The 18,239-nt window shown below is 43.8% G+C and overlaps 1 protein-coding gene across 1 annotated transcript in view; it reads left to right on the top strand.

Annotated features, from left to right (window-relative positions):
- The first annotated feature begins 3,761 nt into the window (after positions 1-3,761).
- clmn (calmin) overlaps positions 3,762-18,239 on the top strand; it is a 65,686-nt gene continuing 51,208 nt past the window's right edge. The window contains exon 1 of the mRNA XM_017711281.2: positions 3,762-4,080. Coding sequence (XP_017566770.2) covers positions 3,996-4,080 — 85 coding nt within the window. The 5' untranslated portion in view covers positions 3,762-3,995. The remainder of the gene's footprint in view (positions 4,081-18,239) is intronic.

Genomic DNA, 18,239 nt, shown 5'->3' with positions numbered 1-18,239 from the left:
GATATTAAAATATCTAAAATTCAGATGTATGACATTTTTCAAAAATATCAATTTATGCATCATTCGGCTTCAGGTGACTCTGCATACGAATCTAAATGATTAGGTGGGTCAGGAGTGTGAGACTGTGCAGGGTGAGTAGAGCAGGGTTGCGCAGCGCCGATCTAAATGAATCAGATAGTGATCTTTGGCTGAAGGAGAACACATTTCATCTGCCTCACGAGCAGAAAAGCGCTGTCTAGGCTCTGCACTGAATGGGCCCCGAGGACATAACACAGAACGCAGACAGAGGCCGCAACCCAGAGGTGTCGGAGTACTTCGCTCAAGCTAGACTCTTTTCTTAGTGATTTTTATATTATCATGGGGCAGTCATGTGCTGGAGGTTAGGGAACCAGCCTCGTGACCGGAAGGTCGCCGGTTTGATCCCCAGAGCTGACAGCACATGACTGAGGTGTCCTTGAGCAAGACACCTAACCCCCAACTGCTCCCCGGGCGCTGCGGATTGGGCTGCCCACCCCTAGTGTGTTTGCTCACTGGTGTGTATGTGGTGTTTCACTTCACGGATGGGTTAAATGCCGAGGTGAAATTTCCCCGTTGTGGGACTAATAAGGGTCACTTAAATCTTCCCTTCACATCATATTACATTTTAAAGGGGAATTCCACTATTTTTTCAACTTCTACATCGGTCAGTCTCTGGGATGTAAACAAAGCCATCCAGACTGGTTTGGTGAGATATGCTGTTGTAGAGAAATGAGTCCGAAATGCTTTTGTCACAGCAGTTCTGATAAGAACCAGACGTCTGAAGAGTTGAATGCCTCTAAAATCTCCCTCACAGAAAGGTACTAAATGAAATGGGGATGAATACATGTCTGAGACATTGTTTTACCAAATATGTGTCCACATCTTTTGGCTTAAAACATACATATACATATATCAATCAGTCAATCAATCAACCTTTATTTTGACTCGGAAGTACGTCGAGGGCAACCCTCATTGTCAGTGTAGCCGAGCAGTTACAAAAACAGGGATTGACATGACAAAGAAAATCATATCTATATTTAATCATTTTAAATTAAAAGAGAATGTAAAACTAACAGTGAAAAAAATAAAAAATAAAAAATAAAAATAATAATAAAAATAAAACTTGAGGTTTAATTGATCAGAGATTAATAAAATAAAACATATAATAATAATAATAATAATAAAAAAACCGAATTAAAATAAGTTAAAAAGTAATAAAGAACTAAGAGAAGAACTAAAACAAGTAATAACAGTTAAGAATAAATAAGATTAAATACTAAGAAGACTGGTGTAGGATCATTGGTGGTTTTGGATAGTAAATAAAATCATTATATATGCACTGAACTGATATGCAAGCACATATGGCTTCATAAGGTCGGCACCCCACTGACTGATTGCCACTGCTGATACGTCCTCATACCACCCAGATTACCGTCACGCATACAAGATTTAACTAGTTTTTTAATCTCCCACAACAGATTTTAAATGCACAGAGACTTTTATTCTGGAAAATAAACTTGGACAAAAATCATAAATGAGAGAGAAAAGAAATCATGACTAGGCCTGATATAAAATGATTTGTGTGAGATTAAAACGATTTACTAAACTAATTTACTAAGTATAGCTAAAGAAGGGAAGGAGGGATAAATACGTAGATCGGCCTGTGAGTGGAACCTGAGCGATGATACGTGGAATTTCGTCTAATTCTCTACTTAACCTCTAGTGGACCGCCGGCTTTGCCATCAGCAGGCCGACCGACGGTTGTTCACCATCCTCTCGCTATCAGGGTGTAAACGTTACTCCTGCCTCCTCTGTAAAGACGTCCAAGACGGTAAGCTTCTCTACGATGAAGCGTTTCAAAACAAACCATTCTGAATGAGTTTGTGAGCATCTTGACAGTTGAACTGAATTGCACAACTTGTCACGATTGGCCCCTCCCAGTCCTGTCCATGTGCTCGTGTTGTGTTTTGGTCTAGTCCACGTTCTTTTTGTTTTGATTCCAGTCCGGCCCCCTTGTTTGGTTACCCGGCCCCTGATTGTTCCCACCTGTGTTTCATGATCCCTTGTTAGACTTCGTGTATTTAGGCCTCGGTCTGTGTTGGACTTTGGGATGTTTGTTTGATGTTAGATGTGCTGTATGTTGGATGTATCGTTTACTGTTTGTTATTCTAGACTCTTATGGGTATAGTGTAGGGTGTTTACCCAGGTGGGGGATTGAACCCCAGTCTCCAGCCTGGAAGGCAGAGCTGTTAACCAACCATGTCTGTCCCTCATTCTATCCGTGCTGGCTATATGAACCTGGACTGTCATGACCATGACCCTGGATTTGCCCTCAATAAAAGTCGTTTATCTCAGCGTATGTGTCCGCCTCCTCGCTCCGCGTTACACAACTGATTAAAAACTGGCGGAATTTTTAGGCGCCTAGAGCCCATTTTTAAATCTCCACAAGAGCCACGTGTCACCAAACTCCCTAGAAATCATTTGGTCTGTTTATTTTTAACCACTGAGCTGGTGGCTAATGTTAGCTAGCACTAACTAATTTGGTCTAGTCGAAAATAAAAACTCCATAGTGCTCAGTGGCTTAGTACGGCGTGGGGACGAGATCACGGCTTACTAAGTCGTGGCCATGACTTAATCATCTCATTCCCACACCTTACTAAGTCGTGGCCATGCATTATTTTTATTTATACAGGATGTCACCAGCGGGGCTCCATATTTCAAGGTGGGATCTTCAAGATAAACTGGATGTTGTCTGAGTCAAGAGGGAAACTGGGCTTGTTTTCCCCTCATTGTGGACATGGCTCTGGTTGCGTGGCGCACTGTTGCCATGGGCGACGAGTCGGTTAATGTCCTAAAAATAAACAAACAAACAAAAAGGCTATAAATAGATGGCTTTCTGTAGCTAATCTCCTTTTCTGGGAAGTTTGGCCGCTCTAAGTCAAACCTTTTAGGGCATTCCCATTAGAACTGGCGTGCCTAAATTTTGCCCAATTGTCTTTGGCTCTTGTGTTCAGGAATCTGAGTGAAGGGAATGTTGTTTACACCAACATGTAGGTGCAAACTGTTCTTTTTGGCTGAGGATAAGATCCAAAGCCATGTTCTCCAGTGAAAAGAGCCCAGTCAGCTCTGCGGGATGGGGTGGCCAGCAGCTCTGAACGGATTTACCTCATCTAATAACGAAGACTTCTGAAACTTAAGACTTCAAGTCTGTCATTCAGAGCACTTCAACACAGCATCAACACATATTTCACATTTCAGACTCCAATTCTGGGCATCTTAACTCAATACTTTGGAGTAAAGCGTCGACAGTACATCCTTGACCACAGCTCAGAGGCTGGTCGATACTGCAGCCACCATATTCAAAGCTCTCCCTTCGTCACTGAGAACCTCGTCGATGCTGGAAACGGGTAGTGGGCGTGCACCTAGCGTTTTTCCCCCCACCCGTACTCCGCCAAGCCACGCCCCCTGCGCTAGAATTGGCTAAGAGTACGCAGCAGCAAGCAGATTTGCATATCGCGCCAGGATTGGCTTGTAGTTAACATTCACAGCAGCCTTCCGATTTGCATACTGCGCCACGATTGGCGTAGCTATTCGTACTTCAGCTCGGCGGCATGTTAATGTAGAGCTGCTAGCCAATCCTGGCGCGATATGCAAATCTGCTTGTGGACGCAGAGTTAGCCAATTCTAGCGTAGGGAGGCGGGGCCGTGCGGAATACGGGTGGAGAAAAAAACCAAAACGCATTAACCCAGGTGCGGTATTCATTTGCCGTTTCTTCTCTCTCCCCAGCGAAACTTAACTCCACCACAACAAATATGCCCAGCCGTATACCGGGCACCTTCATCTGGACCGACTCCCCACCAAGTGCGCCGTGTGGCTAAGCGATACAACGTCTGTTTTCAGGCAAAATCTGCCATTAGTTTGGGTTTTTTTAAGAACACCAGGTGCAAAAGAGCAGCAGCAGCCTGTCCTGAAGGTAATGGCCGGCCACGAGTGGGAAGATTGGTTTGAACGGGAGGAATTTATCGGGCAAATCAGCGACATCCGAGTGCAAAACCTCCAAGGTAAGTGCGGCTTCGCCACGCTAACCGGATAAACGAGGGCTCCGTGCCGTATGGTGCATGCATATGAAGGGGCTATCCCAACTTCCAGCAGTGTTTCCTCGCTGGGCTGCAGATGTGTCCATTCACCGGCATGTGGGATGGACCCAAATAGTACTTCATTAAATAAAAACACAAACACATCTTGCATTCGTTGTGTTTTTCACGCGTACACGTCATTCTGTCCCAGGAAAATGCTGTATAAAACGGGCTATAGACTCTGAGTGGGCAGTGGGCAGGCGTGGGTGATCACTGGAGAGGAGAACCGCAGCTCGGGATACCCCACACATTCAGAGCCATGGGTCCAGACCTGCATCCATCCTACATCCATCTGTGCTTTGTTGGATCACCAAATCTGGAGGGTCCCTCTAAGAGGGTGGCCCTCAAGGCAAAGTGGCCCCAAGTGGCAAACAACAGGCTTTTACTCTGGACGCTTGTTTGCTGCCCGTATCCCAAAATATTCCATGCTGTCTGGAGATGACATACACAACGCTGTTGTCAGAAGATGTAAGAAAACCTCTCGAATCCAGTGTCTTCTGACAACACACACACACACACACACACACACACACACACACACACACACACACACACACACACACACTGGCCACTTTATTAGGTACAGTTAAGGTTCAGTTGCTTGTTAACACAAATAGCTAATCAGCCAATCACGTGGCCACAACTCAGTGCATTTAGGCATGTAGAGGTGGTCAAGACACCTTGCTGAAGTGCAGGCCGAGCATCAGAACGGGGAAGAAAGGGGATTTAAGGGACTTTGAACATGGCGTGGTTGTTGGTGCCAGACGGGCTGGTCTGAGTATTTCAGAAACTGCTGATCTGCTGGGATTTTCACACACAACCATCTCTAGGGTTCACAGAGAACGGTCCGAAAAAGGAAAAGTGACGTCAGAGGAGAATGGGCAGACTGGTTCCAGATGATAGAGAGGCAACAGAGACTCAAATAACCAACCAAAATTAAATAATTAAAGCCATTCTGAAGGCAAAAGGGGGTCCAACCTTTTTAAGCAAGCATGTATGTATGTATGTATGTATGTATGTATATGTGTGTGTATATATATATACATTCAGAAGGCCCATAGATTGGGATGTAGAGCAGTTTAGCTCTGCTTGTTCACGCTGAAGTTATATGGAGTGTTTCAGCCTGGGCCTGAAAGGCACGACCTGTTTAATTCTAAATGGTCGTGTAAAAAGGAATCATGACTGCATAAAACTACAAATATCATAAATAATAAATAAAATAGAATAAAAGTTTAAAAAATGCCTTTAATGAGACTGTAATAGTGAGGCGTCTATTTCAGGGGCTTCACCCATCACTTAAGCTCATTCATTCTCAAAGTCTTCAGCCACCCTCCTCCTGAACCCTCGTTTGCTCCTTAGCAAGTTGACATGGAATTTCAGAGCACTCTCCATTTTCCCTTTGCATGTGGTCAGTCTTCTGACTTGGGTTTCCATGATGGATCTCAGACAGTACACTTGAGACTGTCCCTGGGGCAGGACCCCTCTTGTCACTGAAGTGGAACCCTTGAGGGTCCATCTCAGTCCCTTTAGTCAGGGAACATAACTGAACCATAATCCACTGAAATGATCTGTTCTAAGCTGGACTGACTCCACTCACCCCGCCTCGCCTCGCCTCCAGGCTTTTATTCTACTGATCTGTTTTAAAACATTCGATTATGAAAAGGTACAAATACCAACTTTTCACCTGGACGAACTGATTGAAGGTTCACGATCAGACCTTAAAACCACTGGAGAACCTTTGAGAACATTTACACTGTTTGTACCTTGATGAATGAATCATGTACCTGCATAGTACGTTTATTTCTAACAGTGTAGATTGGAAGCTTTGCGGCACCTATAGAGCTTTCTTCCACTAGTGTTACAGAAACCATCTCAGGTTGCAGCAGCTCGAAGCCTAAGGCCTCTTTCTAGCCTTAGTCACCATGGAGCTTCTGCTCCAAGTGTTCGCATGAACACCCACCTACTATATGACAGGGAGAAATTGGAATAGAGAAGAAATGCTACGGAAAACAATGGCTAGAAGCGAATTACATAACTCACTTCACTGAAAAGAGCTTTGCCCTCTGCATTGGAGCTCAGTCTGTTCCCACACATTGCAGGCTCTCGAGAGCCTCACAGCTAATTGGGATTCATACTCTGCTCCATTTATGTGGGTTGAGGAGAGCAGTGGTCTGAAATGACCCTCCGTGAAACATCAATAGCCTATCTATCAAAGCACTTTTGGCATTTGTTCGTAGTTTACCGTTACGTATGCGCATTCCTGTGTACTATCTGTTACGAGGCCTCTCCACTCCCTGGCATATTTCACAGAGTCTGACAAGCATGTGTTCATATTATTCTTGCCTGATTTATAAAAACAGGTCAGTATTCAAGCAAAATAAAGCAGCTGAAGTTGGAGATGCACCCAAGAAACTGGAAATGTGTCAACATAAATTGCAATCGACCTATCAGTGCTCTGCCCACAGATGCTTTCCTTAATAGCAAACTGTTGCCAGTTTGGGCGAGCTTTACAGATAGGCCGGTCCCCGTGCTGAAATTTAGGCGATGATTAATTACCATATGAACAACAGTAATTAACAAGGTAAATGGCTTTTTCTTCAATGTTTACAACTATTAAAGTACAAACATAAAGTGGGCAAATGGCTTCGTAGCTGTTGATAATGAGTAGCTTCAATTTGAGCTCAAATAAACAAACGTCGCTCACCGCCGCCCTCTAAAGGCGTCATTAACACACATCAAATAAACAAACGTCGCTCACCGCCGCCCTCTAAAGGCGTCATTAACACACATCAAATAAACAAACGTCGCTCACCGCCGCCCTCTAAAGGCGTCATTAACACACATCAAATAAACAAACGTCGCTCACCGCCGCCCTCTAAAGGCGTCATTAACACACATCAAATAAACAAACGTCGCTCACCGCCGCCCTCTAAAGGCGTCATTAACACACATCAAATAAACAAACGTCGCTCACCGCCGCCCTCTAAAGGCGTCATTAACAAACATCAAATAAACAAACGTTGCTCACCGCCGCCCTCTAAAGGCGTCATTAACACACATCAAATAAACAAACGTCGCTCACCGCCGCCCTCTAAAGGCGTCATTAACACACATAAACAAACGTCGCTCACCGCCGCCCTCTAAAGGCGTCATTAACACACATCAAATAAACAAACGTCGCTCACCGCCGCCCTCTAAAGGCGTCATTAACACACATCAAATAAACAAACGTCGCTCACCGCCGCCCTCTAAAGGCGTCATTAACACACATCAAATAAACAAATGTCGCTCACCGCCGCCCTCTAAAGGCGTCATTAACACACATCAAATAAACAAACGTCGCTCACCGCCGCCCTCTAAAGGCGTCATTAACACACATCAAATAAACAAACGTCGCTCACCGCCGCCCTCTAAAGGCGTCATTAACACACATCAAATAAACAAACGTCGCTCACCGCCGCCCTCTAAAGGCGTCATTAACACACATCAAATAAACAAACGTCGCTCACCGCCGCCCTCTAAAGGCGTCATTAACAAACATCAAATAAACAAACGTCGCTCACCGCCGCCCTCTAAAGGCGTCATTAACACACATCAAATAAACAAACGTCGCTCACCGCCGCCCTCTAAAGGCGTCATTAACACACATCAAATAAACAAACGTCGCTCACCGCCGCCCTCTAAAGGCGTCATTAACACACATCAAATAAACAAACGTCGCTCACCGCCGCCCTCTAAAGGCGTCATTAACACACATCAAATAAACAAACGTCGCTCACCGCCGCCCTCTAAAGGCGTCATTAACACACATCAAATAAACAAACGTCGCTCACCGCCGCCCTCTAAAGGCGTCATTAACACACATCAAATAAACAAACGTCGCTCACCGCCGCCCTCTAAAGGCGTCATTAACACACATCAAATAAACAAACGTCGCTCACCGCCGCCCTCTAAAGGCGTCATTAACACACATCAAATAAACAAACGTCGCTCACCGCCGCCCTCTAAAGGCGTCATTAACACACATCAAATAAACAAACGTCGCTCACCGCCGCCCTCTAAAGGCGTCATTAACACACATCAAATAAACAAACGTCGCTCACCGCCGCCCTCTAAAGGCGTCATTAACACACATCAAATAAACAAACGTCGCTCACCGCCGCCCTCTAAAGGCCTCATTACCAAACATCAAATAAACAAACGTCTCTCACCGCCGCCCTCTAAAGGCGTCATTAACACACATCAAATAAACAAACGTCGCTCACCGCCGCCCTCTAAAGGCGTCATTACCAAACATCAAATAAACAAACGTCGCTCAGCGCCGCCCTCTAAAGGCGTCATTACCAAACATCAAATAAACAAACGTCTCTCACCGCCGCCCTCTAAAGGCGTCATTAACACACATCAAATAAACAAACGTCGCTCACCGCCGCCCTCTAAAGGCGTCATTACCAAACATCAAATAAACAAACGTCGCTCACCGCCGCCCTCTAAAGGCGTCATTAACACACATCAAATAAACAAACGTCGCTCACCGCCGCCCTCTAAAGGCGTCATTACCAAACATCAAATAAACAAACGTCGCTCAGCGCCGCCCTCTAAAGGCGTCATTACCAAACATCAAATAAACAAACGTCGCTCACCGCCGCCCTCTAAAGGCCTCATTACCAAACATCAAATAAACAAACGTCTCTCACCGCCGCCCTCTAAAGGCGTCATTAACACACATCAAATAAACAAACGTCGCTCACCGCCGCCCTCTAAAGGCGTCATTAACACACATCAAATAAACAAACGTCGCTCACCGCCGCCCTCTAAAGGCCTCATTAACAAACATCACATAAACAAACGTCGGTCACCACCGCCCTCTAAAGGCGTCATTAACACATCAAATAAACAAACGTCGCTCACCGCCGCCCTCTAAAGGCGTCATTAACACACAACAAATAAACAAACGTCGCTCACCGCCGCCCTCTAAAGGCCTCATTACCAAACATCAAATAAACAAACGTCTCTCACCGCCGCCCTCTAAAGGCGTCATTAACACACATCAAATAAACAAACGTCGCTCAGCGCCGCCCTCTAAAGGCGTCATTACCAAACATCAAATAAACAAACGTCGCTCAGCGCCGCCCTCTAAAGGCGTCATTACCAAACATCAAATAAACAAACGTCGCTCACCGCCGCCCTCTAAAGGCGTCATTAACACACATCAAATAAACAAACGTCTCTCACCGCCGCCCTCTAAAGGCGTCATTAACACACATCAAATAAACAAACGTCGCTCACCGCCGCCCTCTAAAGGCGTCATTACCAAACATCAAATAAACAAACGTCGCTCACCGCCGCCCTCTAAAGGCGTCATTTACAAACATCACATAAACAAACGTCGCTCAGCACCGCCCTCTAAAGGCGTCATTAACACACATCAAATAAACAAACGTCGCTCAGCGCCGCCCTCTAAAGGCGTCATTAACACACATCAAATAAACAAACGTCGCTCACCGCCGCCCTCTAAAGGCCTCATTAACACACATCAAATAAACAAACGTCGCTCACCGCCGCCCTCTAAAGGCGTCATTAACAAACATCACATAAACAAACGTCGGTCACCGCCGCCCTCTAAAGGCGTCATTAACACATCAAATAAACAAACGTCGCTCACCGCCGCCCTCTAAAGGCGTCATTAACACACATCAAATAAACAAACGTCGCTCACTGCCGCCCTCTAAAGGCGTCATTAACACACATCAAATAAACAAACGTCGCTCACCGCCGCCCTCTAAAGGCGTCATTAGTTGGTTTGTGCCAAAGGAGCAGCGAAGTCTTCTAGCATCTAGTCTACTAAACTAACATTTTTTGCAGTCTGTGATATCATTTGTTTTGTTGAAATGCGTGTTGTACTCCTCAAAAGGGAATACTGAAAGAGGTGGAATTAAAGTGCCGTTTTATTGATGAGAAAAACCAGTGATGGCTCCCCCTGCTGGATGTTTGCAGACATAAGCGATCAACTTTCAATCACTTTCTTCACAATACTATAATCAAATTGAGATCTGTTTGGCCTCTCTCATAGTCCTAACAGCCCTGACGGTATTTAGTATGGATCCAAATGTGTACAACATAGTTTTAAGAAACCATTAACAGAGTTCTTATACATTTCTTCATAAATATATGCAAATTATATTTTTGATGACACCATGTATGCACGACAACACTGGTAGCTGTGAAGGGTCTACCACTCGGCCGATAAAAGTATCCAGGAGGTGGTTGGAGATATTACAAGTGTGGCTCCATACATATTCCGCCCAGTTTACTAAAAGTACAAGTAAATGACTGTTTAAACTCTTAGGACTGCTAATGGCTGCGATATGCGTTTGTGTTTTTGTTTCATACCATCAGTGTAGGATATTTTGTTGGGAAAGCTCTTCATCACTGAGCTTTCATTCTCTGTATGGTATCAATCTTCTTGACACCGAGGCACATTTTGCATTACCCTCAAATAAATTAACATACATCAACCTAGTCTGCCTATAGGATCTTAGCCCCGCCCACTCACACTGATGTTATAAGGAGTGTCTACAGCCCAGGCTGCTTTTTAAGGGACAGCCAACCAGGACTCACTGTTTTAAAGGCAAGAAAACAGCCAGTTTCATTCTAAGGGATAAAGAGAGTGGATTGTGGTCATGCAACAATTAATTAACCCATACAGTCGTTTTAAGTGGCCTTATAAAATACAAGAAAAATACGGAATATAGTGCAAACATTATAATAATTACTCATTAGGTTAAATGAGATTTTTGCATTGTGAAGCTCATCCAGCTTAGCAAGAGTAGCTACGAAATAATGCATTTGTGGGCGGAACATAGATGCTTAACTTGCGTTTCATGTTTAGCCATCGCTCGCTCTGTTTGAATGTAACTGCAGCATAATTGCGTTAAGCTGATGCCTTTTCCCCGTGTGAGTTGGCCGTGGAAATGGAAAACGGTGTATGGAAAGAGTGCTTGTACCATCCCAGATAGCGGCCTCTGGTCTTTCAGCCTGTTAAACGTCAGTCTGTTGATTATGGGGGGGGGCTAAGTGGAGTGGTCGTGAACGTCCGGCAGGACTAAAGTGCCTGCTGCGAGGCAGAGGGGCCGATGATGGTGGAGCATTTACCTTAAGAGCCAGACATCTGCTGAAGCGTTTTGAAGTGCTGAAGCGGAGCCAGCGTGTGCTGAGACGCAGAAAGTGCAGTAAAACTGAGAGAAAAGCTCGGCTGCACTTGACTCTCTTTGGACAATGCAGCTGCCGAGTCGTTAGGCAGGACGAATATTTTCATATGAAGTGGTGACTGAAAAATTGCCTTCTTCATTACAGCACTCGCCCTGTTACACGCACACACACACACACACACACACACACACACACACATTCACCCATTTGTTTTTATACCTTGTCAGGGCTTGGGATCATTCATACACTGAGTGGCCACTTCGTTAAGTCCGTCTCCTTGTGCTGCACTTTTACACAGCTCAGCTGCACTGGTGCACTTTTAGTTCTACAGTTACAGGCTGTAGTCCATCTGTTTCTCTGATACTTTGTTAGCCTGTTCTTCAATGGTTAGGACCCTCACAGGAACCCACAGAGTGTGTGTAGTGCTGGTCTGAGTGGGTCAGACACAGCAGTGCTGCTGGAGTTTTTAAACACTGTGTCCACTCACTGTCCACTCTGTTAGACACTCCTACCTCGTCGGTCCACCTTGTAGGTGTAAAGTCAGAGACGACAGCTCATCTGCTGCTGCACGGTTTGTGTTGGTCATCCTCTAGTCCTTCATCAGTGGTCACAGGATGCTGTTGGCTGGATATTTTTGGTTGGTGGACTGTTCTCAGTCCAGCAGCGTTGCTGTGTCCATTCGCACCACCACCACAAAACATATTTAAAGTCTTTTAGTCTCTCAAAGAGCTTGATTTTGCACGTTTGCTCTCTTAAAGATGAAACCTGCTGCTTCTCTGAAGGGGACAGTTTTGGTGTCTACTAGGTCTTCCAGGTGGTTCTTAGGAGCCACATTTTCTCTGTAGCTTTGAATTATTTTTTGAACAGCAGTTTTGGAAACTTTTTTTTTTTTTTTTTTTTTTTTTTCATTAGATTTTCTTCTGCGTTATGTAAGTGAATGATCTTCTATCTTGTTTCCTCCTAAATATCTCCTGAAAAATATATGGATATGTAGTAATAATGTCATTATAATAGACATGTCATAAGATTTTTCTTATTCCCGACCCCTTATCTTAACCTCAGTAACTAAAAGAGTTTTACAGTTCTGCACACATGCACACACTCATAAACCGCCACTTTAGGAATGTGCTGTTCCACATTAGGGGACTCTTTCAAAAGCTAGCTCGGAGTGACCGCAGGCTACAGTCAGTGCTGCACTGTTGGCGGTATGACTTTTCAGCGAGGATGGGGAGCGGGACAATGCTTTCTTCTCTTTCACCCCCTCCCAGATCCCCCTGTGATATTTTGTTTCTGAGTATACGGCGCTTTGGTAGCCTCACTCACTCCTCAGACAACTAAACTGACTCAGGCTTCCTCCTAACACTTCAGTTTCCCTTTCGTTCTCACGCAGAAGTTCTCTGTGTTTATCTAACTATGGTGAGATCACCTCTGGAGCACGGCGCTCTTGAGTAATCCATGCACTAAACCATGTTGTTTTGACCAGATTATGGTGTCCCCCTGTTGTGAAAATTCATACACTGACCAGGCACGACGTTATGACCTCCCCTTGTTTCTACGCTCATTGTCCATTTTATCAGCTCCACTTACTGTATAGCTGCACTTTGTAGTTCTACAGTTACAGACTGTAGTCCATCTGTTTCTCTGATACTCTGTTACCCTGTTCTTCAGTGGTCAGGACCCCCATGGAGCCTCACAGAGCAGGTACTGTTTGGGTGGTGGGTCATTCTCAGCACTGCAGTAACACTGACGTGGTGGTGGTGTGTTAGTGTGTGTTGTGCTGGTCTGAGTGGATCAGACTCAGCAGTGCTGATGAAAACACCGTTCTTGTCAAGTTCTTTAAAGATGGAGCCAAAACTTTGATTTTAATAATTTATATTTCATTTATTAGACCTGGAGATTCTTTCCCGCCAGATACTGATGAGATTGTTGTTGTTGTTGTTGTTGTTGTTGTTATTATTATTATTATTATTATTATTATTATTATTATTATTATTTCGTTTATTTTTGTATTGTTAGTCATTCGCCTCAGTTTAAACCAAATACTTATATTCATATATATTGAACTTATATTTAAAAGTGTGCTCTTCAGCCACCATTCGCTCCTCTGTTGATTCTGGCATGTTCTCGAACCCACGCTGGCACACAGTAAACCTCGGGTTATGTTGGCTTGCGAAGGATGCACCCAATGGGTCCTTCGTTGCCATGGAAAAGAAGGACACATTTCTCAGCCGCATATGAAGGCGCCTTCGAAATGGGACAGTCTAGTCCTTCAAATGCAGCCCCTGAATGGAAGGAGTGTTTCAGCCTGGGTTATTTTCTGATAGAGGCGAAATATAGGGCAGCCAATCAGGACTGAGCTCATTTGCATGCATCAGTCTTAAAGGCACAGTAATTAAAACGACCTGATCAGTTTTAAGGAGTTAGGAGAGATCTGAAATGGTTCTGCAGAAGTAATTTCTGACTGTTTTTGCTACATTAACCTGTGCAAACATCATAAGAGGACCTCAGGGAAAAAACACGCAGTAATAATATGGCATGTACGGCAGTATGATGTACACATTGTTCAGTTTTTACAAATGTAACATTAACTCACAAGTCCATACAATCCATAAATGTAAGCTTTATGCTGAAATGCTATAAAAAGGTATTTTGAATTCATTGTGCCTGTGACGTCACAAAAAGAAATATATTTACAGATATGCACCTATTCAGCCTGCGGCAGTTTGGCCACACCTGTTCATACTGAAGTTATAAGGAATGCTTCAGGCTGAATCAGGCACAACAAAGAGCAACCAGCCAGAACAGAGCTCATTTGCATGCGCCAGTCTTAAAGGCACAGTAAAAAAAACTAAATGCTCAGTGCTGAAGTATATGACAACATAAGCCTCTGCAAATGTCATAAGTGGGGAAAAAAATGCAAGAAAATTATAAGATGTGGGCTCTTTAATGCCGAGGCATTGTATGATACAAACAAATAATACAAAATAAATCATTACACATTAAACCTTAAGTTTCCAAAGTGACAGCTTTACAGTACAAAGAAAAACATTCAAAGCCTCTCTCTCTGCACTGCCCCCTAGTGGTCATTCTGCCTGCAGAATGGAAATTGACTCAGATATTTTAAATTAATATAATCAAAAATATTTATATTTTTCTATAGCTGTATTATTAGATTAACTAGGCCACTGTTGTCTTTCTGTAGCTGCATGTACATGCAGTCCATGTAAACACCCGAATCTGAGTAGTCTAGTCTGATTGAGGCCATTCGGAATACAGTTTCTATCAGAGTGAATGAGGTGGGTAATCCTGTAAATAATCCGTTAAATAGAAGAATAATATCCGTGTAAACACCTGAATCCGATTACATTCCCTATCGGAAAGTTTGAGTCCGTTCTGCATGTGCGTCGCATCACAGTGAGAGTTTATACCGTTCAACACGGCGGAGCAGAAACTGGTCTGCAGAGGAGACGAAGTTCATGCTCTGATCTTTAAAAGACGGCGGTGGGACGGACGTCCAGCTTATGTGTCTCAGAACACGACGTCTTCCTCTCGGCCTTCTTTAATAAGGACATGTGAAGGACGTTTTCCTGAGTCTGACGTCATTTTAAAGCAGTTAAAAACACAATCACTGCTCACTGCTGCTCATCTGACTCTGACTGGGCTCACGTGATGCTCGTTGACAAGGTAACGTCTACACGAAGTGGTTCTGCATGCGTATCATTTTGCATCTGATTACTTATAGTGAGCATCTAAACCGAGATTTTCCATCAGATTTATGAGTAGGGAGAGGATATAAACACCTCAGCCTTGGTCTATAATATAAATGTATTCAGTCGGACTGGCGAAAACATTTGCATGTAAAGTGCTGTGACTCTGAGTTGAGCTGCTAGTGAGCAATGGGGGAAGGGGAGGGGTAGGAACCCCCTGCTGTTAAAACAGTTCACACCTCTCCAGAAAGATGGCTTTGCTGAGATAAAACGGACGACAGCAGCTTTCTTCATATCAAACAATCCTGAACAACTGGCACAATAAACACACAGCATTTAAACACAATAACAACTCTTTTAGGAGTGTCTGAGTGACTTGCTTGCGCACCTACTAAAACAGTTTGCGTAGGTTAACTGAGGGACCTCGGAAATGAGTGCAAATTGTCATTTGTAGCTTCTGTAAAAAGAGGCTAACGTCAATATCATGAGAATTTATTGGTCCATTCGTCATGAAATGTTCACACAGTGTTAAGAACTGCTAGCATTTTTAGATGGGGGGGTGGGGGGGGGTGTGTTAAAATGGGGATCTCAAAATATGTCAAATCTACTGTCGCTGTTGGATTTGTGTGCAATGCAGCATCAGACATCCACAGCATCAGTGATAATGGCCATACTGTGGGACTGCCATCTATATAAAGCAACACACACCAGCTTTTCTCTGGCCTCTCGCACACACTGTATGCAGTGAGAATGCAGCTGGTGTGCTGGAAGCCTCTGCAACTGAGCTATTATATAAGCCACGTTAACCATATAGTTACCACTCCTCCACACTCATCTCCTCCTCATCCTCCTCCTCCTCCTCCGCCACCAGTGTATCTTTAACATCCACCTCCTCACTGATACCGCAGTGAATTTTATCATAAAGCGAGCCGACTACAGCTATAACTATCAGCACTGGCAGTGACTTCACTATTCGCTGATAACTGTTCACTTACTGCAACTCTGTAAAGCACCAAAATAGTATTGAATGAATGTTATTCTGTATGTAGTTCACCATGAATGTTGTGCAGTACTCCTTAAATTGCGTTTGAATGGCAAGAACCTAACATGTACTCCACAAAGTTTAATTTACAGTCAAAACCGCCTTTAAATACAAATTATTCAGTCATGAAAAAAGCAGAAAAGGTGTATTTAACAGATAATTGCCCAGAAGCCTTAATGACTAAATATGACATCATTTTTTAGTGTTTACTGTGTCCAGTCTTTATTACCGCTTCCATTCTTTTCTGGAGACTCACTTTCAGCTCCTCAAAGAACCTGCAGACACACCTCCAAAGCTCAGTCTCAGAAGCTGGTTGATGATTTCCTGAACTAATCAAACCCATTCATTGGTGTTGAGGTCTGGACTCTGGGGTGGTCAGTCCATCGTTCAGCTTCTTTGTTTGATGTGTCCGTCTCCTTTTCTCAGTGAGGTTCTTCTTGATCAGCTACACGTCCTTTCAGACCCACAGCGCGGAGTCGTCTTCTCACAGTTGAGGGATGGACAGAAAGACCGGTGGAAGTTTTTCTGATGGGGGCAGTTTTGGTGTCTACCAGGTCTTCCAGGTGGTTGCTAGGAGACACATTGTTTTTTTCTATGGATCACAAAACAGTGTGTGGATGTTTCAGTTTTTGGCATAGTTTGAAAATACCTGCTGCCTTTTTGTGTATAAATGTCATGATGAATGGATCAAAGGAAATGGTCCAAAATGAATTGAAAAGCAGTCTGGTTCCATTGACTTACATTAAAAGTAAAATTACTACAGAATTCCCAAACGTTTCAAGATTATATATGGACACTGTATTGCTAAAAGTATTCAAATCATTGAATTCAGGTGTTCCAGTCACTTCTATGACCACAGGTGTATAAAGCCGAGCCCCTAGGCCTGCAGACTGCTTCTACAGACATTAGTGAAAGAATGGGTCGCTCTCAGGAGCTCAGTGAATTCCAGCGTGGTGCCGTGATCGGACGCCACCTGTGCAACAAGTCCAGTCGTGAAATTTCCTCACTACTAAATATTCCACAGTCCACTGTCAAAATCGATTCTTAGATGTGTTGCGATGCGGACGTGAACGATTCTGGATCGATTCACAAATGTCAAAAAATGATTTTCTAAATATTTATTTTAAAGCGTAACGTTGACGGAACACAAAGGGCGGAACTTGGAAGTGTGGAATTGCAGCGCCCGGACCGTCTGTGGCAGCACATAACAAAAACCCATTGCATTTTTCTGCATTAAAAGGTAGTTTAGGTCAGGAGTCACAAGAAGAGCCATTTAGTCCTTTCAGCAAAAATCTAACCACCTTGGGAGCCACAACATTTGATGTCCAGTATGTCTCAGTATGTAATGATGTTAGATAAGATAAGATAAGATAAGATAAGATAAGATAAGATAGGGCTTTATTGTCATTCACATCACATGTGGTACATGAGGTGGAACGAAACATTGTACTCACGGTCCAGTCAACTCCCAAGTAACATAAACAATAAATAGAAGGTGCAAATAAAGGGGTGGACAAATAACAGCAGCATGGACCGCAGCAGTTGTAGTAGAGGTTTAAAAATATAAAGTAAAACGCAGATTACTTTGCTTTAGCTATAGCCGTTTCCCTCCCATCTCCACCAGAAGACCTTTCTTCAGAAGTAGAGCAGCTTATTGTAAAATGTCTCTCAACACTCGCCTGGTTTACGAGGCTGAAGTCGCTTTTTATTCTCCAGCTTCTTGTTCGAATTTTCCCGTTCCACCTTAAATTCTGCCTGAGCCGCCAGAATGTAAATGCGGTACCATTTAAGGTGGACTGGGAAAATTCGAAAGAAAAACTGACTTGTATTAGAGTTTCTTGTTGCAGACGTAACGTTCCAGCAAACCACCTGTGCTGCTTATGAATGCAAACAAGTCCATTCGTCTCTGAATGTCTTTGCCTTGTCGTAGCTACTAGCCAGGCGAGACTGTGTTTCTAGGTGACCTACAGTCTGCATGCCAGGGGAAAAGGGACCTGGATAAGAGCCACACTATCCAAGTTGTGTCACACTAAACAAAGTTTTTTTGCAATTTTTACCGTATTATTGTTTCCACACATTTTCCTACCAGTTGTAATTGCTGCCAACAAGAGGACCAGTGAGCA

This window comes from Pygocentrus nattereri, chromosome 10, assembly GCF_015220715.1.
Source record: "Pygocentrus nattereri isolate fPygNat1 chromosome 10, fPygNat1.pri, whole genome shotgun sequence".
NCBI classification, from domain to species: domain Eukaryota; kingdom Metazoa; phylum Chordata; class Actinopteri; order Characiformes; family Serrasalmidae; genus Pygocentrus; species Pygocentrus nattereri.
This window is presented reverse-complemented; position numbering and strand designations above follow the sequence as displayed.